Consider the following 27,698-nt stretch of genomic DNA (forward strand, 5'->3'; position numbering starts at 1 on the left):
ACAGTAGTTGGCTTTGGCTGACCCAAACAAGTCCAATTCTTGTGGCTCTCTTTGTGTAGGTGGAAGGACTTCCGACCACCTCTTCCCTTGCTCAGAAGGGTGAAGCCACTCTTCCCAGGTGCCCGCTGGTTCGGGCAACTTCTCCAAGGAAGGGCTTTCACTGGGTGTGAAGGTAATCCCAACCAGGCACGTGGCGAGCGGGTTATTGACAGAGCCCATGGACAGGCACAGGTCCTGTTGTTGGAGGGACTTGGGTAGAGTGACCCACACGTTTTGACTTGGCTGTGGGACTATCCAGCCAAAAGCATGTTGTGTGACAAGAAGCATTCAGGCAGTTGTGAGGATGGATTGCACCACGGTAGGTGACTCCCATCTCGGATAGGAATGGGGTTTCTGTCAGGAGATGTAAACAAAATTATTAACTTACAGGAAAGGGTTATCTTTTTCTTTTCACATTTCTTGCTTTTCCCTCCATCCCCTTTATTTATTAACCATAAATGAAGTGGGTAAGGGTGGTGAAGGGTATTGGAAAACTTAGGGTAGAAAGGGAGAAAGGGACAGGAATGCGAAGGTAAGTTTGGTGAGTAGGGTTTTTTCTGGGAGATTACAGGGGGCGGAGCAGCTGTAGCTAGGTGGTGCCTAGCTTGTGGCTTGGTGTGTTTGTGCAGTAGGTTCTTAGTCTTTTCTTAGTTGTGCTCTGATGACCAGTTGATTTGGCTGCTGATGATTTGGTCTTCACCTCCAGGCAGCTCATCCTTGATCTTGTGACCCTGTCTTGTTAGACTTGGAGGAAACTTTGTCAGTGTTGGTGGGGGCAGTGTTTATTGGCCTTAAATAAGGTTTCACGAATTTCCCTGGGAGCCATTTTGGACCAGATGGTGCCAACACAGAGGCATAGCCCCTCCCCCAAGTAATCAATAGGAAAGGGCCTGATACTTGTTGGGTTTCAGGGTCTTTGATCAGCACTGGCGGCTTTTCATTGAGCTTAGCTCAGGCTGAATTTGAGAAGTGCTGGAGTACGGGGGAAATTGGCTCAGAAAAAGAACCATTTAGGAAATTTATTACATATAGAGCTTTACAGAGTCTCTCAATTGGAGACATGGTCTCTGTCCCTCCCTGCTGTTGATCAAGGACCTGCTTGATGGTGCCATGGGTCCTTTCCACAATTGACTGCCCCGTGGGATTATGGGGAATGCCCTTGCTGTGCTTAACCCCCCACTGGTTAAAAAAATCTCCTAATTTGTGGGAAGTATAAGCAGGTCCATTGTCTGCTTTTATTTCTTTTGGGACTCCCAAGGTGGCAAACACTAGGAGAAGATGTTTGATGGTATGTGCAGCATGGGCCAAGACAAACACTGCTCCTCAGAATGTGTCAACAGACACATGAACATATTTCACTCTTCCAAATACCACAAAATGAGTCATGTCTGTTTGCCAAATCTGCCAACTGTTTAAGCCTCTGGGGTTGACCCCAGATCCTAAACATGACAATTGATAGGATTGGCTGTTGGGACAGGTGGCTACAATGGCTCTGGCCTGTTCCCTTGTGAAACGAAACATTTTAATTAAAGCAGGAACATTTTGATGGTAGAAGATGTGGGACATCTTTGCCTGAGCAAAGATGCCTGGCATGTCTGCAGTCTCAGCAGGCATGGCTAGTGCATCTGCTCTCCTGTTGCCATCTGTGATGGCTCCTGGGAGGTTGGTGTGTGACCTCACATACATTATATGATAAAGTTTCTTTCTGTGTGAGATGAGATGAGTAAGTTTAGAAAGCAACTTGTGTAAATTTTGGTTGGAGACCTCTTTTAAAAGAGAATGTTCTGTCCTCATAGCTACGTTGGCAACAGGCTGAATCAGTGACCACATTAACAAGTTCTAGAAACTTCTCAAAGGCTCTGACGACAGCTGCTAATGCTGCAACTTGTGGTGATCCTTCGACCACCTGACATCAGACTCCCACTTCTGTGTCTTGGGATCCTTCCATGTCATTACTGACTTGTGGGATGACCCAGAGCTGTCAGTAAAATGGTCAGGGCTCTGAGAGGTGTTTTACTTTGTCTGAATTTTGGGACCAAATTAAAATTTGATTTGAGCAATTTGTGGCTAGGTAAATGAATTTAAATTTGGCCTGGGTAGCTATCTAAGGCGAACTAGAGGCTCTCGTTGGATTGAAGCAAATACTTTAAATCCCCAATGGTTGCCAATGGTAAAATAATGCATGTGAACTCACACCCCACAAGAGAGTGGAGGCAAGCCCTAGCCTTTTGTATTAATTCAGCAATTAATTCTTGAGAGGTGATGATAACTTTTGTTGGCTGATGGTGTGGGAATACCCATTCTAGGATAATTAGAGAGTCTTTTGATTGGGCATCCCATTGGAAAATGAGACCGTGAAATCGGGGGGCTTTACCTAGGATGGCCACCTGGAAAGGCAGACTTGGGTCATAGCAGTGTGCTTGCTGTGATGACAAGGCTTCTTGGACTTTCCTGATGGACTCCTGGGCTTTGGGCATGAGTGTGCGTAGTAAGTCCAGGTCCTCACTGCCATAAAGAAGGTTGAACAACAGCACAAGGTCCTCCATCATTACTCCCAGCAGAGGATGTACCTAGTTAATCCGCAAAGCTGGTGGAGGTCTCGCAGGGTCTTTGGGTTGTCTCAGATGGCCAGCTGCTGGGCTACCATGGTGAGCTCTCGAATCCGGAGCCCAAGATATGTCCAAGGACTGGTGTACTGGATCTTTTCTTGGCTGATTTCAAAACCAGCTGTTTTGATAGATTGGATAGTTTTTTTAAGAGTCATGTTTAGGTAAGTCTGTTTTGATGTGCAAATGAGGATGTCGTCCATCGTCGTGGAGGACGATTGCTTCAGGAAACAAGCTCCTCACAGGTGACAGAATGTGGGCAACGTACCACTGGCATATGGTTAGTGAGTTCTTCATGCCTTGTGGCAGGACTAGACAGTGGTAATGCTTTAGAGGGGCTTGTCTGTTGGGAAAGGGAACTGAAAATGCAAATCTTGGGGTGTCTCGGGGATGGAGTGGGATGTTAAAAAAGCAATCTTTGATATCAATGATAGCTAGCTTCCAGTACTGGGGCAACACTGATGGTGATGGCAAACCGGGTTGCAAGGGACCCATATCCTCAATGGCCTCATTGATTTTTCTGAGGTTGTGGAGAAGCCTCCACCTATCCTTGACAGGTTTTTTTAAATGAAGACAGGGGAGTTCCAAGGGCTATTGGTTTTGGTAATGTGACCCTTGGAAAGCTGCTCCTCCACGACGGCTTCCAGGGCATGCAATTTTTCCTTAGAGAGGGGCCATGCATCGACCCACACTGGGTGATCTTGTTTCCAGGTGAGCTGAGGGGTGGTGTGTGTTGCATGCTGTACAGTGGCCCCAGCTAAAAATCCCTATTAGGGATATGAATGGAAGCCCTCCATTGGGATAAAAGGTCCCTGCCCCAGAGGGTGATAAGTGCCCTCATTACATATAGCCTGATGGTCGCCATTTTTCCCTCGGGACCTTCCACTACTATATTGTGTTTGCTTCTCATTGGACATCAACTCCTCCAGTCCTCAAGGTCATTCCCGCCACAGGTCACAGCTCCCAATTTGATAGCCACCCGGAGTGGGCAATGATGGCAACATCCGCTCCAGTGTCCATCATACCTAGGCGGTGGATCTTTTCCCCTTTACAGAACAAGCTACACTCTATTGGATTGGGCTTATTGGAGCCCACAGTCTGTACCCACATCACAGTTGGATTAAGCAGAACCTGTTCTGAGAAGTCTTTGGGTAAAAGAAAAACTTGTGCTATTGGTGTTCCCTGATACAGTTCAAATGGTGGATCAGTGCAGCAAGGGGAACAAGGATTTCGTCTTTGAGGCCTAATGTCTGCACTTCAGGGAAAACGTAAATATCGTCAGGCCCATGAATTGTGTCCCTAATGATCAAAATGTCCCAAGGACAATCTGGTGGTCCATACTTTTCTGTTGGGACCCAATATACACACTCATCAGTGAAACTAATTCCCAATGCACTTACCAGCTGACTCCAGGTTCCCACCTGAATTGCTTTGTATGCAACATCACCTGGATGTGGGCTGGAATTTCCAGAGCTGTTGAGGCTGATGTTTGGTCCTCCTGTCACTCTGTGATGGTGGGCAGAGTAGGGTGAAATGGCTTCTGATTTGATGTTGTAGTGCAGGGCTGTTCCATGCTCCAATAGGAGTTTCCTGAGCGCGGTTAGTAAGGCGACTGCTGCTGGAGTCCTGGGTTGCATCTGCAGTGGTCCTGTATGGTTTGCTCTCTTGGGACAGTCTTTTAGGAAATGACCAAGTTCCCCCCAGTTAAAATATCTTTGGTTCTCTTTTGCCACAACCACTGCAAAGGCTCCTGCTACCCTTTCTGCAATGCTGTTTGCCACAGCCTGCGATACTGTTTTTTCAGTGGAATTATGTCTTGTGAAGGCTTCAATCATTTGTTCATGGGTTCAGAGTCCAGGGGTAGGGCCCTTAAGATTGTCTTGCATTCTTGGTTGGCATTTGCTGTAGCAATTTTTTTAAAACCTCTTTCCATCCCTCGCTACTTTCAATTTGTTTTTCGATTGCAAGCTTTAATTGGGCTACAAACTTTACGAAAGATTCATCTACCCCTTGCTTAATGTTGGCAAAACTTTTGGTTGGGACAGAATCATCAGGGGTGAGGAGAAGTGATGTTTTTGCTGCAGTGGCTATGTCATAGAGTGCAGCTTCCAGCAATTGTTGGGCTTGGTCTATAGGTTTTTGGAAGTCTCCTTCTCCTGCTGTTTGGCTAATTGATAAATTTGGTTTGCTAGCATCTTTTGAGTAAGTGTCAGACAAGGTTTTTAAATTACTTTTCCATTGCCTGTCCCACAGCATATATTCAGCTGGGGAAAGGAGGCAGTTTATAATATTTTTGATATCATGTGGTACTAAAACATGGGCAGAGAAGGTAGTTTCCAAAAGATTTTTGAAGTAGTGTGAACCCCGACCATGCTCCTTAGCCACCTTGCACAGCTCCTTAAGCTCCCCATAGGGGAGGGTCTCCCATAATGGAGGAGTTGTTGACCTCCTCCCCTGCTTGTAAACAATTGGGAAGGCTGTGATTTTGTTTGCAAATTCCCAGTGTCCCTCCCGGATGACCTCTCTTTGGATTTTTGCCCAGTGGTCCTTGGACTCGGGGTTGGAATCTGAAGAGGATGGAGGGCGCTTGATCACAGAGTGAGGCTTTTTTGGGCAGACCAGAGATGCCAGGTGGTGGGTGGCATTGGAGGCCAAGATGGCCTGCTTCCGGTCACTGTCTGGGTCACTTCTGGTTCTGGTGATATGGGAAGCGGAAGGGAGTTGGTTAGCGAGGGAGAAGCCATCAACGGAAGGGGAGTGGATGGGGTCCACAATAGAGAGGGGTTTCCTGATGGAAGGGGAAGGTCCCAAAGCAGTTACACCCATCAACGCAGGGGACGGGGAGGAACCAGGTGCAATGGAGGGTGCGGAAAAAGGCAGAGGAGAGGTAGGAAGGCAGCCATTTTGGGGTGGTGGGGTGGGAAGACTGGGATATGAAGGAAGCAAAATGGCGGGGCCATTTTGTAATGCAGTAGTAGGGAATTAAACTGGGTATGTGGGCATTGGTAGGATGTTGGGGGAGAGATCCAGAGCGGCATGGCCAATGCCACTCTGGCAAGGAGAGAGAGAGGATTGGGAGATGTCAGGGAGTCAGAAGCAACCCTGTGCATTGTAGTGACAACCTCCTGCTGATTGCCCCTCAGTGGGAAAAGGGTTTAGGAACACGGGGAGAGGAAAGAGGGGAAGGAGTTTTTAATGAGGGACCCAAAACAACACCCAAACCATTCCCCAATAACTCAGTTGACTTAACAATCATATGACACAAAGGGAAAAATTTTGCAATAGAAAGATCCCCACTTGCTTGAATGTTATATAACTTTCTCCCCACATCATCCCAAAATGAACACCAATGAACAGAATCATGATTTGGTTTAGGGAAATATTTAAAAAACCCAATGAATGAACTTTTTAAGTTCCCCTTTTGAAAACTTGAAATTCCCAACAAGAAGGGTGCCCACAATTTGGTAGTAAACGTCCTTTTGAGGAGGGCTGAACTTAGGACGACTGAATTGATTGAGCAGTGGCTGCCTCATCAGTTCAAAAATCATGGACAGGACCTTATTTTTGTCGTAGGGCAATGATGCCACTTTTGTTTTTAAGGGTCTATCATTCCGTTGCAGGCAGGTGTTAGTGAATTACTGCTTCTGATGCCTCCAGAGGAAACACTCCTTAGGGAGTGGTAGTTGACAGGAATGTACATCACGAGGTCCAAAAAAAACCAAGCCATATGAAATGCTCATCCCTGATCAGGAGCTTGCACCCTTTGTCTTGCCTTACAAAATGTTGTGTTGCCTTGTGCAGCTTGGTGCTGTCTACAAAGCAGAACAAAATATACCTCGTTAAAATGGAATCACTCTGTAAGTGACATGAAAAGAGAGAGTATTTTAGTAAGAGGCACAGCTTCACCAAGAAATCATGGATCACCACATCCAAATTAATAGAACTGTTCTCATCAGGGGAAAATAAAACTGGAGCTGAGATGACATATGGAGCTTTTTAACCCATCACAGCTTACCAGCAATCTGCTCTCCATTTCTGACAGAAAAAACTTTCATCCTCAGGGTTAGTGTCTGGAGTGAAGAGTGGTGTCAGTACTAATAATCAAATGATAGAGGTATCTTCTTGTAGACTTGCTAGTTTTTGCTAGTGCGGATTTTTGTCTGAACCTCCTTAGCAGTACAGAAAGGAATACCCTGAAGTCTGTACAGGTACATCCCTTTGGCAATACCATCAAGTCAATGACTTTCTATGAACATATCTGAGACAGTTGTAACCTGTCTATTCCTATGCCAGATTGCTAATTACCTCCATTTGCTTTCTAGAATGGACTTCTTTCTCTGTGGAGGGCTTTTTGACACAAAAATTTGTTTCACTCACATCAACAGCAAGCTGAAATTCAGATTTGTTCCTCCAAAGGCAGTGATTTCTTTTTTAAATTTCTGAGATCAGTCATATGAGGCAGCACCCATCACCCAAGCTTCTGCAATCACCTCCTTGAACCAAGTGGTTCCTGGGCTCAAAAGTGTAGAAGCAATGCCTGTACTCAGTCCTGCCCATAAAAAAATCCAAAGGCGTTTTGCTGAATGTGATGGAAACCTGGGTTATGTTGGCCTTTAAGGCCCAGGATTTTCACAGGTTGTTTCAGTACCTGACATACTTCCCAACAACAGATGCTGTAGCTCTATATTCAGCATGTTTCAGTCTCCTCTGGAAACAACAGGGTGCTTCTCCTTCTCAGGCATTTTCTTGGCCTTTTTGATTAATGGTGTCTAAAAATGCTGCATTTTGAAATGCTGACAGATTTGTAAAGGGACACATTAGTTCTGCCTTTGTGGACTGGCTGTGGCCATGGTGGTGACAGGGAGGAGGCAGATAAAGGTTTGCAGACCTGTCCAGTTGCACAAACACCACAAAACTGTTCTTCCCTCCCTCTGCCCAGGCAAAGTCATCTTTACTCCTTATCTTCCTCTACTTCTGTTATTGAAATATCATGGAATTTTTCTTTTACATTTATTTTTAGAAAACCCACTCTCCCTCAAGAGCAAACTTGAGGGGGAGAGACTTGCTAGTCTTCCATTCCTATCAACTGGTGCCATGTCCTCTCTTCAACAAGTAATTGTTTCATCTGTATCCTTCTTTGAATATGCATGTGGCTTAAAAGTCAGAAATTATCACTTGCTGGCATTTTTATTTTAGATCAAAAGAGAGTATGTTTCATTAATTGAATTTCTGCCTATTTTTCTGAGTAATTAAAAGGGCCTATAACCTCACTGTTGCCTAGCAATGGTGACACAGTATGACAGTAAACACACCATTGCTTAGTAAAAGAATTTAGAAGATTATTAAGAAGGCAGTGGCAATGACAAACTTGCACACAGCTGTGAGTGAAGGTTTTTAGGATAGTTTTCAGAAATTATCTTGGTGCTGTTTGGCCAAGGAATATTCATGAGTGAAAGAACACACTGCGAGCCACCAGCTTCGTTAGGAGTGGTGAGGATACTCAAAGTAATGAGGACACTGAGGTTCAGAGCAATGTATTGGCTTTGTCAGCTTTCTGTACCTGACATTCACCACTTAGGACGGCAATGATGCAACCCAGTGACACGATTTTAGGTGTAAGCTTGCCAAAAGCAGCCAGGGAGTGTGTGATCTGCTGAGATCTCATTGCTGAAACTGACTGAATTCCATGCACTGACCTCTACTACAGCAACTAAAATTACATGAAAAATAAAGATTTCAAGATGTTGTGGTCATGGATATAATTGCATCTGAGATGTGAGGAGGATTCATCTACCAGTGGCAAAAGATCTGCTGGCAATTCATTATCTCTGTACCAGGTATATAGTGCTGGCACACTGGGGCCTTGTGTAAAAAGAGGCTTGTAAGAAAAAAATGTTATGAAGGTGTGAAAAATATAGTCTAGTTATTGAAGGTGCAATGAGCATAAGATAAAAGATTAATGGGCATCACATTTAGTGTCTAAATCACTAATAAAGTTTTGCACTAGGTACTTGTGTCTCTGGAGAGTATATAGCAATCCTTTGTCATCATTTGTAGGTTTGCTGCATTTTCCCTTCATGCTGTCTGATCACCAGCAAAAAGCACATTTTTACTTGGCGACCCTATGTAAAGTCTTCGGGACAAATCCTCGAGATGTGTGTGATACTGAGAGAACCTGGTCCTTTGCAGAGATGGGATAAGAAACACCCTCTGGAGCAGGTAGCAGAGGACTGAACGATCCTTTGAGAAAAGTTAGTCTGGTACTTTTAAGATTGAAAAAACAAGAGATATTTCTAAAACCTGAGGAGAGCATGAGGGCATTGACTGGGGGAATGTTTCTATAATTAAAGGGCATTGAGAAATCTGGCTAAATTTGGCCCACACTCACAGCTGGGTGCATTGGCTTTGGTATGCACATGTGTGTTGTGTTCAGAGGCACGTGCTTGGAGGGTCATGCCAAGCCCTCCACAGCAATTCTGAAATTCAGCACAGGGAACTCTTAAAACATACTGCCGGGGGAGAGGAGCTGAGGCTGCCAGCACAAAAAAAAAAAAAAAAAAAAAAAAAAAAAAAAAAAAAGCAGCTGTAAGTTTAAGCCTCATTTAAAAGCCTCTGCAGTCTGCAGTCACCTGAAAAACCTCACTCAACAGCTCTCAAGGGAAAGACAATTCTGAGTTGTCTTTAAAGCTCCTGAAGTATTTAAGGCTATAGATACATTTGTAGGTAATGACACAGGATGGGTAGAGACCTGTAGCATGAAAAATACAGAGTTGATATCCATATTCTGTATTTCTGGAGAGGGATCTGCTTCTTTGCCATGGTTCCTGAGCCTGAGCACTGGCTAGCAGCTGCATGGTGTGAGATGCGAGGAGGGCAACCCTGGAGAGTACTTTTGGGCTGAGCATCAGCTGAGCAAAGGCTCATTCCCCTGTGGATCTCCATCACTTAAGCCAGTGAGGTGGGGGCCATCCACAGGTTAAAAAACACACTCCTGATGCAAACTAAAAAGCTGCGTGGGCATAAGCTGGAAGTATGTTGTCTGTTGCCAGATTGCTTACCTGAAGGAAACCACCGGGATGATGTCCCACCACAGCTGCAGGATGCACTTATAAAGCACTCTCCTATTGCATTGAAAAGGGATAGGAAGATGGCCGTGAGAAGAGGGAAATGAGATGCCTGATGTGCTGTCCCTTCTCCCTCCCTTTCCTCTTCAGAGCACTGAGATTCGCAGGAGGGAGGGCAGCCTCTGCACCCTCCCCCTCCTGAGGAATGCTGTACCCTCATTTAGCACCTGCTTGGCAGATGCTCAGACCATCAAAAGCAGGAGGATACCCTGAGGTGAAGCTCTATTGATGTGTAATACTTTGAACCAATATATATTTCATTACTGTAGAGAAAGGGAATGTAAATCAATAATTCAGGAGTAAGGAAAGGGAAAGGAACCACTGCTGGGGGATGCATTTCACTTTTTGAAACACTTAAACTCTGTAGTTTTCTCAAAGACCACCTTAATGATATAGTTATGGTCTTTTCAATAGTCTTAAAACCACTGTACTCATCAGAGGAACACTCATTCCTTACCCCATCACCCTAATCAATGAACAACATTTAACATAATGTTTGAAACGACAGACTTCCTTTCAGAGGTTGTCTCTGATCCAGCCTCTCTCTAGAGGCAGGGGAAGAGAGAAGAGAGAGAAAATGGGGCTGGGAAACCCTGTGAGAATAAAGAGCAAACCAGTATTAATTGAACAGTGGTCATAAAGAGGGAGGCAATGTAGTTAAGACTAATTTAATTTTGAAATGAGCCTTGAAGAAGAAGATAAATGAAAGAAGAAAACGAGGAGATAAAGGATTACTGATACAGAAAAAATAACCCTGATTTTCCAGTGAAGCAAAACAAGTTTTTCAGTAAAACAATTTTCTGAAGCATTAAGCTGAAATGTCAATTTTCAACTAGAAACACATGCCTATTTGCTTGAAAATACTGTCCCAAACTGTTTATTTCTCAATTGATTGTTGAAATATCTTGTCTCCAAAGGCATAAATTTCAAATCAAAATCCTGTGATACAGGGGTTAAAATATCTTTATCACAATAAACTTTAGAGATGGTTTTTGAATGTGTAAAATGGTGGCAGCAAAATGAAGCACTTTACCTCATCACTTTAATTTTTTTCAAATAAAGATGGAAACTGTTTCTTCATATTGCTTGGTTTTGTCCCGAAAAATTGCATGAAAACTTTTCCTTACCTGTTTTCTCCCTTTGTGGTAATCTGTGCAAGAAGAGCAACATGACATATGACTTGAAGTGTCAGGACATTGGACTGGTACACATTTTCTTCCATGGACTGCACTGAAAACAATTATCTTGTCCAAGAGAGAGAAGTTGGTTTTAAAAACAAAACTTAATATCACCTGTATGTAAAACAGGAGTACTAGTTCTTGTGATTCATTTGTAAAATGTGCATTTCTGTGAGCACTTACTTCTTCAATAAGAAGCAGAACAAAGGCTGGAATATCTCTTTAGATTTTCTTGTGGGAGAAAAAAAAAAGAAGAAGAAAAAATAAAAGATAGCCTGACTTGTATTTAATTTGGCAAATATAAAAGTACAGGCATAAGTAGGTTAACTTCAAACTGACAAGGTACAGTTAGTCATTAATTAATTAAGTTTGCAAATTAACTCCTGACAAAATTTCCACTGACTTTAGCAGCATTTGGTTGCCACTCCAGGTGATTTCGCAGACTTTTAAAAGTGAAATAACAGATAAAAAATTAAGGACGTTAAGTTGTTCAGTATTTGTCACAGCTGTAATCAAGCTGACACACTTAGACACTAATTATGGGGTGTTTTCTGAGGCTTTCCCAGCTCCTCTAGCATACTGGGCTGAGTGATCATGGCTTGACTGCCCCAGGACTGGGGAGCTGATACATCTCAAGGGTCCTTCCTGCCTCTGTGGTTCACCTAAAGTCATGTATTTGCTTCTTTCAATGCTTCTTCACTTAATTTCCTTGTAGATTCATTCACAGGACTCATCAACATAATGACTGACATCATTTGGCGCTACACTGGAGATTTTATGGCCCCTGATATCGTTTGCAGGGTCGTTCGCTACTTCCAGGTATAAAAACTTCATGCTTTGTGCCCCCATAGCACTAAACTCTGACAAAAGCACTGTGTAGAGTTTTTTTCTAGCAGCAAAATGCTAATTTAAAGGTGAAACATGTTAAAGTATATTAAATCTTTTAAATTTTGTGGACAGGAAAAAGTAAAAATACTTGGGTGAATATACAAGGGGGGGTTCTTTTCTTTTCTTTTCTTTTCTTTTCTTTTCTTTTCTTTTCTTTTCTTTTCTTTTCTTTTCTTTTCTTTTCTTTTCTTTTCTTTTCTTTTCTTTTCTTTTCTTTTCTTTTCTTTTCTTTTCTTTTCTTTTCTTGTTTTGAAACATTCTTAGTTCAGAGTTCTCGTTGACATCACCTTCTGCAATAGATGTTTCTCAACTGTTGTCTCATTATACTTATTGCCCCAGGTGGTACTTCTCTATGCCTCAACTTACGTCCTCGTGTCACTAAGCATAGACCGGTATCATGCCATAGTTTACCCCATGAAGTTCTTGCAAGGAGGTAGGAGATTTTCAGTACCTTGTTATTGCTATGACTTTATTGGATCATTTTTTAGTTTTCAAAATTCTTAACTTTGTTGCTATGAATTATTCATTCCTGCTCTAGCTACATTTGAATTCTGTTACAGTTTCCCAAATGACGAAGTAGCTGTGGTTTCAAGATTTATTAAACTCCCCTTAGCCCTCAGCAATTTTTATAAATATTGTGTTAGCAAAGAATGAAATGACATTTTTAAAAGTATAATGGTTATCAATATATTCCAGCAATTTTAAGTTTTAATGGGCAAAAGCTATCCCTTGTCCCACTATACTGATTGTAGGAGCTGTAACATCTATACTGTCTATTTATTCACATTAAAAAATAACTTGGGTGGAGGGTGTGGTACTGAGAATTCATGTATTCATTTGATGTATCTTCAAAAGAGATAGCATATAGGTTTGGATATCTATTGTTTCTTATAATTTCCTCTGTTTGTTTGATTTCAGGTTTTTTTACAGCATTCATATATATCCTGGCCTCTTAGCAGCATAGTTTAAACAAAATTATTTCTTTCCCACAGAGCCAAAGTGGGGCATAAAATATGTTGCACTGAGTCAAGAACCAGAAATAGCAGGTGAGGAGGAAGAACACTTACAAGAACCATGAAGTCTGGAGGATGCTTTGATCAGATGCAAATGTCATTCTTGTTTTGGAGTAATGATGGCTTTTGCCAGACGGTTCTATTCAGGGGATCAGATTAATGGTCCTTCCTGGCCTTAAAAACCAGTGAGTCAATCACAGCTGAGACAGTGTTGCAGCTTTGGCAGATGTTAAGGTCTGAAAGCTTCAAATGCTTCTGTGAAATTTAGCTTTATATTCCCCAGTGTGCAGAACTCTTTCAAAATGGGGAGATGGATATCAAGGTTTTCCCAGCAGGCTTTGGGAGGGGTGGCATTGTTTTACAGCTCCTTCAGGAGGGCTCATAAAGCAGGAAGGGCAGCACCTCATAAACCTGGCTGAGCAGGATAAGCTGTGGGACAGACCTGCTGGCATTTCTTCTTCATGTATGGTACAGGAAAAGCAGCGCTTGTTCAATTACCACCCTGGTACAGTAAAGATTTTGATGGGTAATCTTTGAAATGTGCTTTGAAGTCGAAAAACAATCCATGAAAAATCACTTCAAATCTTTGTAAAAGCCTTTTTAAAATCCCATTTTCTATACTTATACCATAAAGGGTTTTTTTTTGTTTTGTTTTGTTGGGGGTTTTTTGTTTGTTTGTTTGTTTTTGTTTTTGTTTTTAACTGCAGTAAAGCAGATGTTACTTCCAGTCAAGGGCAGCAAAATCATCAGTTGGGTGCAGCTTTGGTCAGGGGAAAAAGGTCACAAGCAGAGAGAACACTGAAAAAACCCATCTCCCATCTGCCTAATGCAAGGTCTGGCTACACACTGAGGCACAAGCAAAGACCATGTTCAAAGGAAAAAAGAAGGCAACTATAAATGCATAAGAAGGCTCTAGAGAGGTATATTTATCATAGCAATTCTCTAGAATATACATAAAATAATCACCTTTTGCACCCAGCTATTCCTTGCAAAGGTGCCATGTGGGATGCTTTTGAAATGCCATCTTAGCTATTCTACAGATAGAGAACAAAGAGATTTACAAGTCTTTGTCATTGGTGATGACGCAGAAAAACTTCATGAACAGTTCTGAGTCAACCTGTGGCAAATTTTTTTGCAAAATGAAACACGCATTCCTCTGAAATTCTTCAGTCAAGAAACAAAACAGTTCTTTCTTCTTACTGATTTGAAAAATCACGTTTCCATGTAGTCTTGAAATATCATTAAAAAAAAATTCCACTTTGAAAATGTCAAACAATTTTTTAAAATTGTGTTTTAGTTACTAGCCTCAAGCCCTGTTAAAAAGTATTTGCAATGAGCTGTTCTTTGCATGGTTTTTAAGAAAATGAACTTCAACAGCTGCATATTTTATACTTTAAAAATACATAAATGACCAAAGAAAGTGCAGTATGGGAAATAAATATGCCTTTTAATCCTAAAGTTTTTACTATGAGACACCTAATTCTACAACCAAAAGGGTATTAAGAAAAGAATTGTAAAATAAAGATCAAAAAGAAAAGAAACTGAGAAGTTATAGCAGAAAACATTTTGTGAATACTTCATCATGTTGGAAAGGTATATGCAAACAACATGAAAACTAAACAACAGGTGGAAAAAGAGCTCATTATGTAAATTACAAAACCCAAAAAAGGTGTAAAGTGATCCTTGTGTGGCTTTGGGCTGAAAACAGTGCTTTCACTGAGATTCTGGAACAGCTCTGCTCTCTGTGGATTTAAAACCTAATTTTAAGGTGGCACTCAAGTTATGAAAGGATTGCATAGCATTGACATTCTTGATGGCAGGAACTAAAGATCCTCCCAAGAGGTGACTACTCAAATCCATTGTCACAGTGCAGGTATAGTGGGAACAGAGCAAAGGGGACAGTCACATGGAAACACCTTTTAAGAGAATCAGAGACAGAGCTCACAACTGAGATTCCCACTCCAGCCCTGGCAGTTAGTCTTGGCCACCACAGGTTGAAAAACTCTGAATGAAAATGGTCAGATTGGTTCAATAGAATATTGTATTTCAGAAGTGATTTGATTTCATTTATAACTGATACAGCTCTAGTTATGTAATTTGCTGGCATTTAGAGCATATTAGAGCAACTATTAAAAATGCAGCATTAAAAAAGCCCTGCTGGTGAGGCAGAAAATTAACGTTATTCTAATAAAACAAATATCTGCTTACTATCAGTGCCCTGTAAAGCCCTTCAGACTAGCAAAGCCATATTCTACCAAATGCAAGGGACATTTAAAAATAAAAATAAATTAACATTGCAGGAAAAGTATTATGAAACACAAAGAAATACTGCTCTTGCCCAACCAAAATTTCCCAGTTCTGTTCGATATACAGCACAAAAAAATAAGATTGCTTTTCCAGCTCTGATCTTTTTTTAGTTAGAAAAACACAGGTAGGCCCCACTGAGGCTTGCATGATTGTAGTTTAAGTAGTTAGCTTACATTTGAAATGTCTTTTCTGTCAGGAAATATTTTGCGAAATTTATTCTTAATATTACTTTTGCTCAGCTTATTCTGTTATGCTTTGGGAAACTTCACAGTTCTCTTTTGCCTGTACAATATTTATGGCCTTAATCTAACCCTCTCACTTACACAGATGTCATCAGAGATCCCTTAAGCCCTAGATTAGCAAGACCATACTTTCCTGAACGTGGGTAGCATTGAAAAATGAGCAGGATAACTGAGTATTGCAACTGATGTTTTATAAAGCATAAAATTACTTTTTGAATGTTTCGCCCACATGCTTTTGTATTGCTCTTTGAGCTTCAAGGAGGAAAGATATTTTTCTTGATATGCATAATTTAAAGTGGTTTTCTATTTCACACACAACCTTGGGTATATTTTAGGACAATAAAGTATTTGAACACTAAATCTCCCCAGATTAAAAAAAAAAAAAAAAAAATCTGTCCCCATCTGTTCCTCTTGCAGTCTGGCTGAGGAGCAATAAGTGTCACTGATAATCATGGGTAGTCCACAGATAAGCCCTTTTTCCCCACACTTTTCAGCTAGAGCTAACTGGATTTTAGCCAAAAGATGCAGTTTTTTCAAAATTAAAGCCTTGGGACTTTTTGCTCTAACCCATTGATATTTACAAAATTTTGGCATCATTTCATTTCCCACTTGTTTTTTCTCACTTGGCAGCGGCCAGAAATCAAGAGGATGCAGACCCAAACCTGATGGAGGTTTTGGGGTCCTTTAGCTCCTGTTTTTTACCATGAAGTTCAGCAGGGTCTCCCAGTTCCTGTATTTTGCAGCAGATAAAACAGGGCTGGGCACTTGAGCGCCATCATCTGCCCTGTCTCATGGTTAGCAGTCCACTCCTGACATGGCTTAGGCTCATCAGCAGGAGCTAAATTTGACCCCCATCATCATACAGAGAAGTGCAGGAGATGCCCAGGCTCTTCAGGCCCATGTTTCTTTGGGACAATAAAGTTGCGGATGGAGTTTAAGGCAGCTGGTTGTGCAGAATTGTTCTGATCCTGAACAGAGGCATTTTCATTTTCCTCATACAAAATGTTTTGTAACCTTTCTCACTTCACTAGGTGCATCACTAGGCATGCAGTAGGGCAGGCCTGATATCCTTTACATCCATAAATTATGTTCTCTTGGTGGCATAGAGGTACCATTTGCATTTCATGTTTCTGACTTGCTGAATCCGACCAGTGCCTTTCTCATAGTGTTTCAGATTCAACAGGCCTTAACCATCCTTAAATAAAACTTGCAAAATACAAGCTCATAACGGCAAGACAATTTATCACGAGAAAGAGATTAAATCCTTTTTCTCCTTTGAAGCCTGTTCAGCATCAGCCAGCTGCAGCCTAAAATTCCCTTTCTTCATAGAATTTCCTCCTCCTCCCTGCCTTTCTGTCAATACTGCAAGAGTTCACTCACACCAACAACCCCACTGACACTGTCTGTTTGACTCCGTTACACAGAAAGGCAGGCGAAAATGCTGATTGGAGTTGCCTGGGCGCTCTCTTTTCTGTTTTCCATACCAACTCTGATAATTTTTGGGAAACGGCAGCTCTCCAATGGGGAAGTGCAGTGCTGGGCTCTCTGGCCTGATGACTCCTACTGGATCCCCTACATGACAGTTGTGGCTTTCCTGGTGTATTTCATTCCTCTGATCATTATCAGGTAAGGTTGAACCCCAGCCAGCAAGTGTGTGGTGAAAGCTATCAAGCGTGCAATCTGCTTAATGCTTTAATTTCTACTCATTCATTACAATTTCATTTTCCTACCTGCTGTATAGCTGCTTTGGTTTTTATCACATAATACACAGGTCGTTTTACTTGCCCTGGGTGTTCTCTGTGTGATATTAACAGCCAGAAACATTTTCTCTGAAAAAAGGAATGAATCTCTAAGTGTGTCCACTTATCTCCACAGCTTCAGGCTTAAAAGATATTCTTATAAACCCAATATGAGTATTTATCCATTATTACAAAAGATTATTTTAATAGAAGAACAGGAAACTGCACTTAACACTAATTAAACTAAAATTAACTTGAAGTGCTCTTAAGCTTCACAGTACTCTACAAGTGTTCCTTCACCAGGACTGGAAAGAAATTTCCAAGCGTTGAAGTTGCCATCTAGTCCTAAAATATGAACAAATGTAATTATTCCTGTTTTGTAATGGGAAACCTAAGCTGCAGATATTTGAGACTGATTTGCCTCAAATCACAGAGACAATCTGCAGAAACTGTATTAAACTGAGGTCAATCAATATTGCAGACTGTGCTTAGTGATCAGCCTCGTTCTAGGGCACTGCCATTAACTGCCATTAAATAGAAGTTAACTATCCATGAGGAGCCACCAATGCAAAAGAGCAGTCAAAATCAGATGTGGAAGGGGACTGAAGCTTCTTAACTGCCTCAAAATGCTGCCAGTGGCAGTGAGAGTTCTCAGAGCCTTTATTTTTCTTTCTTTCACTAGCAAGGTTACAATTGTGTTTCTTGGTGTCCATCTCTTCTTGTCAGCAGCAAGAAAGACTCACTGGGGCTCCTTTTTTCCCCCCATAATTTGGTAACACGGTGGTTGGACTCTGAGAGAATAGCAATTTTTGCAATGTCACTTGGATTTTTCTCTTCATCCATCTGCTTTTCCAACAAGTGATGAGTCATGAGTCTCCCTTAGCTTCCTGCTCATTAGTACCCTGGGTGAGAATGGGGTGGGCAGCAGCCCATCTCTTCTAGATGATGGCAGGACTGACTACATAACCTAAATAAATGCCTTGAAGTTTATTACTGTTTTATCTCAGAGATTAAGTTCTGCAGTTTTTTATGGCAACAAGTTTAGCTCTGATAGAATCAAAACCATGTGGTGCTTAAACTCATCTCACTGACTTTTTGATATGGATTCAAAATGGACAAGTGCTGTTTCCTAGAGAGAAGGGATTTTTACACTTTTTTCATAACATGTCAGTTTGCTAAACCTTCCATTTCTTGTGCCAGATTGCATAGATATAGTTTTAAAAATCAAGAAAGTTCTCCTTAAAAAAGGACAGGATGACAAGAGAGGAAAAACTACTCTCAAGTTATCTTTCCTAGGTGGGATAATTTCTCTGCATGTTTTCCTGCATCTGAAAGCCAGCCTAGTTTTCAATATTAAAAAATGTTCTTGGGAATATATAAATAAAAATGTGGGTAGATCTGCAGCCCAGCAGTAGCAGCAAAAACAATAAACATATATTGCAGAGACAAAAAGCAATTTAATAGTGAAAGGAAATGGAACTAGAAAATTTTGAGGCTGGCTGTTACTGTGAAAAGGGTTCTCTTATGAGCTTTCTCACACAGGTAGCAGTTGGGAAATTCTAGCCAGCATCATAAGTGTTTGCAGGAAAAAAGCCCCACAGCTTGCCCAATTACGAGTCATTTCATAGGTGTGTGAAACGTCTCTTTCACGCTTAAACATACAGATTTGCATGGTTTCTGTTACAGACCAGCCACTCCTTTTACACGCCATCTATACTTGTTTGGCAAGAAAAGGCAAGCTACAGAGCAAGAAATATATCAGAGCTGTTGACATTATGCTCCCCTCCTTCCCGACAAAGAAAGATATTCAAACCAGATCAGCTCTGTGACTTGCTTTACAGTAAATCCCCAGAAGCAAGAAGGTGATGAAGACATGAGGGAAAACAAAAGGCAGTGAAACTGGCACTTCATGAGATTGCCATGACGTCTGAGACATGAATAAAACATCCTAAAATTTTGTGGCTTAAACCTTAAGCAATATTCACACAAGAAGTTTATGGCAGGACAGGAACTAAAACCACTGGTTTTGGAGCCAGGGGCAGCACAGTGTCTGGCACCTGTCCAGAAACATTCCTGGATTCAGTTTATTAACACAAATGTTCCTGTGTCCTTGCCAGCAGAAGTCAGATTTTTGACAGGTCCAAAGTGTGTCTGGTACTGGAAGGAAGGAAGGAGAGTGGTGCAGGGAAGGATTTATTTTATGTTTATTTATTTCTAGCTGTCAGTGATACTATTTTATTCAGAACAGCATGGATTGTCTAAAGCCACAGAAAAAGAGGATTAGCAACAGGGCAAGGTCAGCAGAGACATTATGAAAAAATGCCATGCAATTTGGAAGGAAATGGCTATTTTTTAGAACAATTTTTAAAGTCTCAAGCAAAAAAGTGAAGGTTGCAACTTCCCAGCTGATGTTTCTGTAAAACATCTGGCAACATAACCTAAAGGTGTGACATCTATTTCTTTAAAAATCATTGGCAGTCCAGGAGTTTAAAGCTAATCCACCTGATGTGGCTGCAGCATACAAATACTCTGGCAAGCAGTCTGTGGCTCAAGAACAGCAGGAATGGCTGTTAACATCTCCAGGGCATCGGTTTCTCTGTAAAAGTTTTGTTCCACCCAATACTTTCAGATGCACAGGAGGTTTGATGATAAAGGAGATGCTATTTCATAAGGGTGAGACAGATCACGTATGTTCCAGTTGTGCGTTAATTCTGTCAAGAGATTATTTATAAAATGAAAGGTGTTCTTTAATAAATTTAGGAAGGTATTTTGTGATTTTTTTTAATTTAATGACCTTTAGCCAAAGATGAATTTTAAAAAGGCCACAACATAAAAATGACCGAAGATCCATAAACATCAACTGAAAAGTCAAGGATGAGTAGAAGAAGCCATGAATACATATAAGACAGAAACCGTGTCATACACCACACTTAGTGAGGAGGCAAGGCAGAGTGCACACAGGGAAAAAAATATAACCTTTTCTGCAAGAATTCATATTGTTTGCACAGCTACTTTATTTTCTCTGCTGAAGCACTCTGATTTAACTGCATGGCAAGTGTCTGATGCAATGTGGGACACTGGCTGGCATAGTTAATTCTTAATTAGTTCTGCTGCATGAATCTGCTGAAAACCTAACCTCTAGAGCAAAGCAGTTCACTGATGACAGCACTTTTTCTGGTGCTGTTCATCTGAAGTGCATACAAAGGATAAAATCTTACTTTTCAGGTGCAGGACTTAATTCCACGCTAGATATGCTGTTGTGGCTGAGCTGTTTTCACTTGTTACAGTCCAGACACCATCATCTTTTAAGCTTCTCTCATCCAGCCCTCAGCTCTCTCAGTAGAGCTGATTTCACATGGTCCTGATAGCCTTCAACTAACTCACAGGAGTTGTGTTATTCATAACACTGCAGCCCATGGAATTAATTATTTAGCTGATAACCTTATCCTCACTCCGGAAAACCCTTCCACTGACAAGCTAAACCCCCAGATGTGGTGTGAGCAAACTCTACAGATTCCAAGCCAAAACATGAACTAGAACTCAGCATTCTCACCCCTTGCTTGAAAAAAAAAATGTATATATAGAAAGGTAATTTATGAAGAAAACTGCAACAGCCTGAAAGATTTTACTACTTCTGAGGTCTATTCCTACCACTTCTTCACAACTAGAGAATCAGCAATCAGTTATTTAAGAGTTTATGGGTTCTTCAGCAAGTTTTTTTATCTGATTATAGTACCAATGAACAAGACCTGAATAATGGAAAGAAAATGAAAAGCTATGATTAATATTTTTAACCCAAGTGTGTAGATATCTTTGAGAGCTGAAAAAAGTGGAGAATATTTGTTCTTTTCATATTAAAACTTCCCTTGTCCTCACTGTCTCAGTGTTGTACAAGAAGAGCCACAGATCCTGAGTCAGGTATTTCTGTACAGTGCTTAAAAATTTGGCCTGCTCCCTCTTATTTACATTATTCTAACACTTCTTCTGCAGTTGATATTATCAATCTATGAAACCCCAGAAAATTCAATAAAAGTAATTAGGGAACCTGCAGTAATTAGTTCTCTCCTCTTCTGGGACAAGTGTCATCAGCTATAACCAAAGCCTTTTCTCCTATTCTGAAATACACCAAGCAAAGCTCAAATGGTATCTGTGATAGTTGAAAACCTCTGGGGCACTGTTGAACAGAGGTTAAATATGGGTCAAATCTAGATTACACACTGCTCTCCTGCAAATATTTGCACCTGGTCCCCTCAGAACCTGTGAGGGAGAGACAGAAGAGCTACTGTGTTTCTATTCTGCATTGCTATTCTGTGCCAGAACCTAATTATGTTTTGGCACTTGAATATCCTGAAATTCTGAGATTTTTTTAGCTGTTATTCATGATTGCTAAATATACTTTTTATATTTTAATATTATAAATATAATACATAGACATTTACCTAATATAATTCCAAACTCATGTTTTAAAAACAATTGCTAAAGCTCCTCTTGAAGCACAGAAGAAAAAGATATCCATCTGCTGTTTCAAATCTAAACTCCAAAGAGAACACTTGCTTTGGAGAAGCTGAAAAATAATTAGAAGAGAAAAAATACCAAAATCAGCTAAAAGGAAAAATATGGAATTAAACCCAAGGCATTGCAATGAAATAAAAAAATAGATTAAATGAAAGGTATTTCTCTGAATTAAATCAAATAAAGGGACTAGAAATGACATTAATAAAAATACTGAAGGTCACTTTTTGAACTGATTCAGTGAGGCTATTATTTTTTGCCTGCAATTTCAATTTCTAAATAAAAACCCTAGATCTTGCGCATACGTTCTAAAATCTGCCAGTCTCATCTCTTCACTTATTCATTACATGTGCCTGCAATGGTTTGTTCAGGTGAGGTTACTTTTCTCTTTAGACAAATTGTGCTGTAAATTAGCTCCCATAAAACAAAGCACCTGCATCACTTTGTACAAATGAAGTATAAGGAACAATAGGCAATAGTGGATGATAAATAGAAGTAATTAACAGGAAGCTTAAGTGCATTTTTGCCATGGTAAAGGCTCATTTTCCTAGAAAATACCGAGGCTGTGTGGGATTAGGATATGATTGGAATGGTGCAGACTATTTCCAAACACTCCTCTGAATACCAGTTTGTCATCTGTTTCCTGCTACTCTCTGCTCATCTACTACTTCATTTTTCAAGTGAGAACTTCTTTGCGATTTGATCAACCTCTGAATCCTCCTCCAGCCACTTTTTACAAGAAAGAAAGGAGGTACAAATGTAGTCTGAAAATAAAGCTGCTTTTTCCTTGTAAGAAAAATAATTCTCTTCCACAAGAGCCCTCTTTTTACTTCTGTGGCTTTGAAACACACATGCAGTTGCCTGTTAATGATCCTATGCTCTAGGTAACATGTTTCTGGAAAGTCCACTTTCTCAGCTTCATGTCAACATTGCTGGGGGGGAAAAAAAAGGGTTAGGCACTACTACGAATTCGAGTCCCAGAGAGATCAAATCATAAATTAATAGCTGTGGCTGGCACAAGAGTAGCTCAGAAGTTTACCTAGCATGTAAACTTTCCTGACACCCACCCTGAGCAGCTTTACACCACCTCTAGTCCACTCCTGATAAGGAAGCCTCCAGTGGCTTCAGCTACAGAGAAAAAAAGATGAACAGAGGCAAAAGCACCCACATAGGTGCACTAAGCTGGCAGCACTTTACAGGGTGACGGATGAAAACAACAATTCAGTTTTCCTCTGGAGTTCTAAAAATTAAGGATTCGAATGAATCAGCATGTAATCTCATATGTGAAATGCCAATGAGAAGACAGATGCTGTAACTGTGTCTGGCAAAAGACATGCCCCTACCAGACTCTGCAGCCAGAGGGCAGGAATTCTGGGGTCGGGGGAAAGCAAGTGAGAAGCCTGGCCTCATATTTCAATCTTTATGGCATTCTGCTGAAAGTAGGGAGTCTGAATATTTTGTCTAAAGAGTTAGACTCCTTTGTCCTGATGCTTAAGAAACTCGGAATGTGTCCTGCTGGATAAAGGAAAATCTGCATCAGAGAGCACATAGTCTCAACTGCAAATAAAGAGGTCAGGCTAGAGACAGCAGGCTAGGAAGAAAATAGAAACAGGACTTTCAAGGGTGAGCTGGTAAAATTTTTGAGATTACAACAATTATAATTATAACACATTCTGATTCATTGGGACAATCAAATGAGAAATGGTACGTGAATTTTCTACCATTGTCTGTAAAAAGTACAAACTCTCAAGTGTATGATCTGTTAAATAAATAGGCTCTTGAAAAGCCATGAGATAAAAGGAAAATGTTCAAATCAGCTGGACTCTTGAAGGAATTAAGGAGACCAAGTTGTAGTCCATGGCAGATGTAAGCAAACTCCTCACTGGGCAAGGATGCTACTGCTCCACTGCACAGCCCAGACAGCACCTTGAATTTACAGCTCTCACATGCTGAGCCTGGAAACCAGATGGCTCAAACTTCCACAGAAAGGGAACCTCCAAACCTTCATCATTTTTTGAGCACAAATTCTGCCTTTGCAAGCATGTCTAGCAATTGAGGGTGCTGTAGGAAAAAACTTGCATATCAGTCTGAAAGGACTAATAAGAATGCCTCTTCTGATAGTAAAAATAAGCCACCTAACAGCAAGAAAAATTTTTGCCTCTAAGAAACACCCTGAAATTATGTCCTTCATTGCACTTTTTTCACATAAGGACCACTAAGTTTTATGGCAATTAACATCCTCAAGCAGGACTTGGGTTTAAACAGCTCTTCATCATGAAGAAAATATTTTTATCTATTCTGTATTAAATCAATAGAATCAATAGATTGGCTATTGCATAGGGAACGTCTATAACTATCCAAGGTCACTGTGTACTAGGGCCCTTTTCATCTTTCCTATTGAAAGTATATAAACCTCTCTAAATATGCAAGTTGTGGTGGATTTGGTTTTGAATCATTTAACTCTTCCTATTTATCTGACACTTCTGTCCTTCTTGATTTCCACCACAGGATCCTGAGACCCAAAACTGAGCACTGCTAGATTTATTTGCATTGCTCATGGATCTTGTCCTTATCAAATTCCCCGGGGTGAAATTCTATTCGCCAGCTTCATACCCAAAAAGTATACACAAAATCAAAGTGTACATACAGAAAAAGTGGGTCTCTCGCTTGCTTCCATCATCGGAGCTTGCATTCCAGGGCTGACACTGAGATGGATTTGGCACTGGCTGGCTCAAAATCACCAATGAGCCAAAAGATTTTTGGCTGAATCACTGCATTCCTCTGAGCCTCAGATTTGACATCTACAAAGCCAGGACAACCATAACGGCTTCCATGGTGAAAAGTGTTCAGATCTCCTTCTGAAAAAATACTGTGTGAGACTCATATTCATTATTACTGTCATTTACTCTTATTATTCCTATGCAGTCCCACCATTTCTGTGAACTCCTTACACATAGATAAGAGTGCACTTAGAGCACAAATGACTGGGATTATGACCTGTTAAATTTATTGTGCCCAATACCAGCAACTCTTCCTCTTCTGCAGCATCATATACTCAATTGTGATTCGAACTATCTGGATGAAGAGCAAAGCTCAGGCTGTCATCATATCCAGCTGTCCTGGTGAGTCTCAGCGTACCCGTGACAACAGCTTTGTGATTCAATTCCAGCTGATCCTCACAAATCTGGGAGTGCTCGGACATGCAGTGTCACGTTGGGCCCCCATTGCTGCAGTGGGAATGGGGTTTCTGTATTTGTTCATTCATAACTCATTTCTACCTTATTTACCTTCTTTCCTTTGACACTAAATTCTCTTTAGAGACATAATAGGAAACATCTGTGAGAAAATGAATTAAAAATATGAACTACTTATTTGAGAAGTCAGAATTCCTATTCCTTGAACTTTGTCCATTTCTAGAATAATTTTTTTCTACCATGTGCTCAGCAACACTTGTTCCATGTCTTCACATGTGCTTGCAAGTCTGAATTTTGCTCAATATCAGAAATTCCTGGCCACAGAAAGCTATAAAATGATCTAAGTATTCCATCCCAAGACTACAAATGCCTCAACGCTTCAGGAAGAACTACTCTGCTTACTTTTACTTTTTTTATTTTGGCTGGCTCAGGTTTTGATTGTCCAATTTGAGCAGACTTGCAAGTGTCAAATTTCAGGAACTACTGAGGTCCTGACTGTCACCAGGGAAAGACGGGATAGTGTATTCCTGTCTTCCCTGTCAAGGTACACATAGACACATCCACACACCAGTCCTATTCTTTCACTAGCTGAACTGTCCTTTTCCCAGGTGGCAAAACCTCCAGTGGCTACACCAGTCGTGGGCTCATATCCAGGGCAAAGATGAAAGCGATCAAGTACAGCATTGTAATTATCCTTGGTAAGTGAAAAGCCCCAGAGCTGGGATGATGCTGACATGAGGAAGCTGCTTTTCCTCAGCAACCTCTATCATCAGTAGACAAAGTTGATGGCTTGGAGAAGGAGCTTTACTTAGACACCTGACTTGCCTTCTGAGCTTGTCCTTCCCCTCTCTTCTGGCTGATACATTTCTATTTTAGGTATCTGACATGAGCCTTGAATTAAATTTGATGCATAGCCTCTCGTGTGCATAGAAAGTAAAGAGACAATGTCTAAAAGGAACAAAGGAAGAACTCATCTCTTTCCTATCCAGACTGCCAAAAGATTTGGCAACTGAGTTGTCTTTTAGGCTTAGAGACACTGCAAGGCATGTGAGCTGCTGGGGTGGTGCAAGGGAGAGAAGAGGTGAGATGTGCAGCAATTGTATTTGATGTTACAAGTGTATTGCCTGCCGAGATGGAAAGAATGAGCTCTCCTTTCCCATCTGGGCAGCAGATGACTTAATGCAGGTGTTCTCAGTCTCCTAGGGAAATGATATTATTCTGATACAATTAGGAGGCTGATATTCTATCTCAATAAATAAAGACAGCATCACACAGAGCTTGTGATTAGCTGCCAGAGACATGCAGGAAAGGAACCAAAGCTGTTTACTCCCAAGGGCTGACAGTCATCCCTTGACACTGAAAAAGAGATTGCTTCTCTTTCCAACACTGTGCAAAATTCAGATTGGAGAATATTGTGATAACAGCCACTTGAGTAGCTTAGCTCACTGTGTAGAGGCAGCGTCTGCAGGCATGAAAGAGGCCAGTGTGATTCATACTTTTCATAAGCCCAAGAACAGCTTCTCCATGTCTGAACTTTTCTGTGTGGCAATCAGAGAAAGCTTTTGTCAGACACAACTACTACTGCAAGGGCATCAGATGTTGAGAGCTCACATGGATGCTCAAGTATTTCAGCAGACCTTGAGAATGTTAGGCACCCAGCATCTCTTGATGTGCAAACAGATTGACATCTAACATCCATGGATTTTTTAAAGCCACTTAAAGTTCTGCATAGTGAATGCTATGATCCACACTCTGACACTGTGTATTGCTATTTTGCATATATCTGTGCATTTCTATGCAAATCCTGAATCAAAACCTTTGTGAGAAGGAATAGCATAGAGATTTGTGAGGGACAGATTAATTCCGTACGCCTGCAAATAAAGCTAGATCTGTGGCTCACCTTTTTTCCCTACTACCTCTGAACAAAAGCAGAAGCTATGAGCAGTACAGTCCTCTCTTCCCTTCCTCCAATTAATCTCTCAAGTGGCAGCACAGGAAATTAGGAGAATCATCCTGCACACTCCATATACACAGCACTTCCAGCCAGCATGCCAAATGACATGTTGGTTTGCCATAATGCAGTGTGAAAGTGTCATTCCTTGCTCCTGGGTGTCTGAGAACCTTATTTTAATAGGTGTCTGTAATGGGCAGTGCTGTCAAGGAGCAGCACTTTGGCTGAACATACATTTAAATTGGCTGCTCACTCTGGGGACCATTAAAAGAGCACTTCACTATAACTGATGATGCTTTAACTGGCTACCTATTTACCCTTTATGTGTTGTTTATTGTTCAGAAATGTCTCAATATGTCTAGAGGGAGCACTCTAAACACTTAGAGAAACATGTAATATATTTTATAGCCATTAAAATAAAAATAAAGACAAATAAAAGCACAATCTAATAACTATTCTCTTAAATAAGATCCTGAATGGGGAGAGGTTTGTTTTTTTTCTGCATGAACAAATATTTATGCATTATGACAGTTTTGCTCCATGAGTGTGTAATTACCTCCTTAAACTGCTAAACTATCAAATGTCAAGCTTTTCCTCTCTCTGTCTTGTCTGCAGCATTTATTCTCTGTTGGAGCCCTTACTTTCTTTTTGATATCCTGGACAACTTCAACATACTCCCTGAGACCAAAGAGCGCTTCTACGCATCTGTGATTATTCAGAACCTGCCAGCCTTGAACAGTGCTGTCAACCCTCTCATCTACTGCTTCTTCAGCAAAAGCCTCTGCCCCTCTTCTGAGTATTGCTCCTTTACTGTCATTCTGACTACCCATAAGAAGGGAGGGAACACATAAACACAGTCCCTAAATTGATTAACTATTTTTGACTCCTTTAATTCTGACCTTTCT

At 40.9% G+C, this 27,698-nt stretch overlaps 1 protein-coding gene across 2 annotated transcripts in view; it reads left to right on the forward strand.

Annotated features, from left to right (window-relative positions):
- Positions 1–27,698, forward strand: part of NPSR1 (neuropeptide S receptor 1) — a 67,168-nt gene that overhangs the window by 38,099 nt on the left and 1,371 nt on the right. The window contains exons 3-9 of one of the 2 annotated variants that reach the window (XM_088166103.1): positions 11,663–11,766; positions 12,175–12,268; positions 12,828–12,881; positions 16,822–17,023; positions 24,694–24,770; positions 25,451–25,540; positions 27,409–27,589. In XM_088166103.1, coding sequence (XP_088022229.1) covers positions 11,663–11,766; positions 12,175–12,268; positions 12,828–12,881; positions 16,822–17,023; positions 24,694–24,770; positions 25,451–25,540; positions 27,409–27,589 — 802 coding nt within the window. The remainder of the gene's footprint in view (positions 1–11,662; positions 11,767–12,174; positions 12,269–12,827; positions 12,882–16,821; positions 17,024–24,693; positions 24,771–25,450; positions 25,541–27,408; positions 27,590–27,698) is intronic. The other variant, XM_088166108.1, reaches the window with a different exon arrangement.

This window comes from Sturnus vulgaris, chromosome 1 (genome assembly GCF_052056855.1).
Source record: "Sturnus vulgaris isolate bStuVul1 chromosome 1, bStuVul1.hap1, whole genome shotgun sequence".
Classification (NCBI taxonomy): domain Eukaryota; kingdom Metazoa; phylum Chordata; class Aves; order Passeriformes; family Sturnidae; genus Sturnus; species Sturnus vulgaris.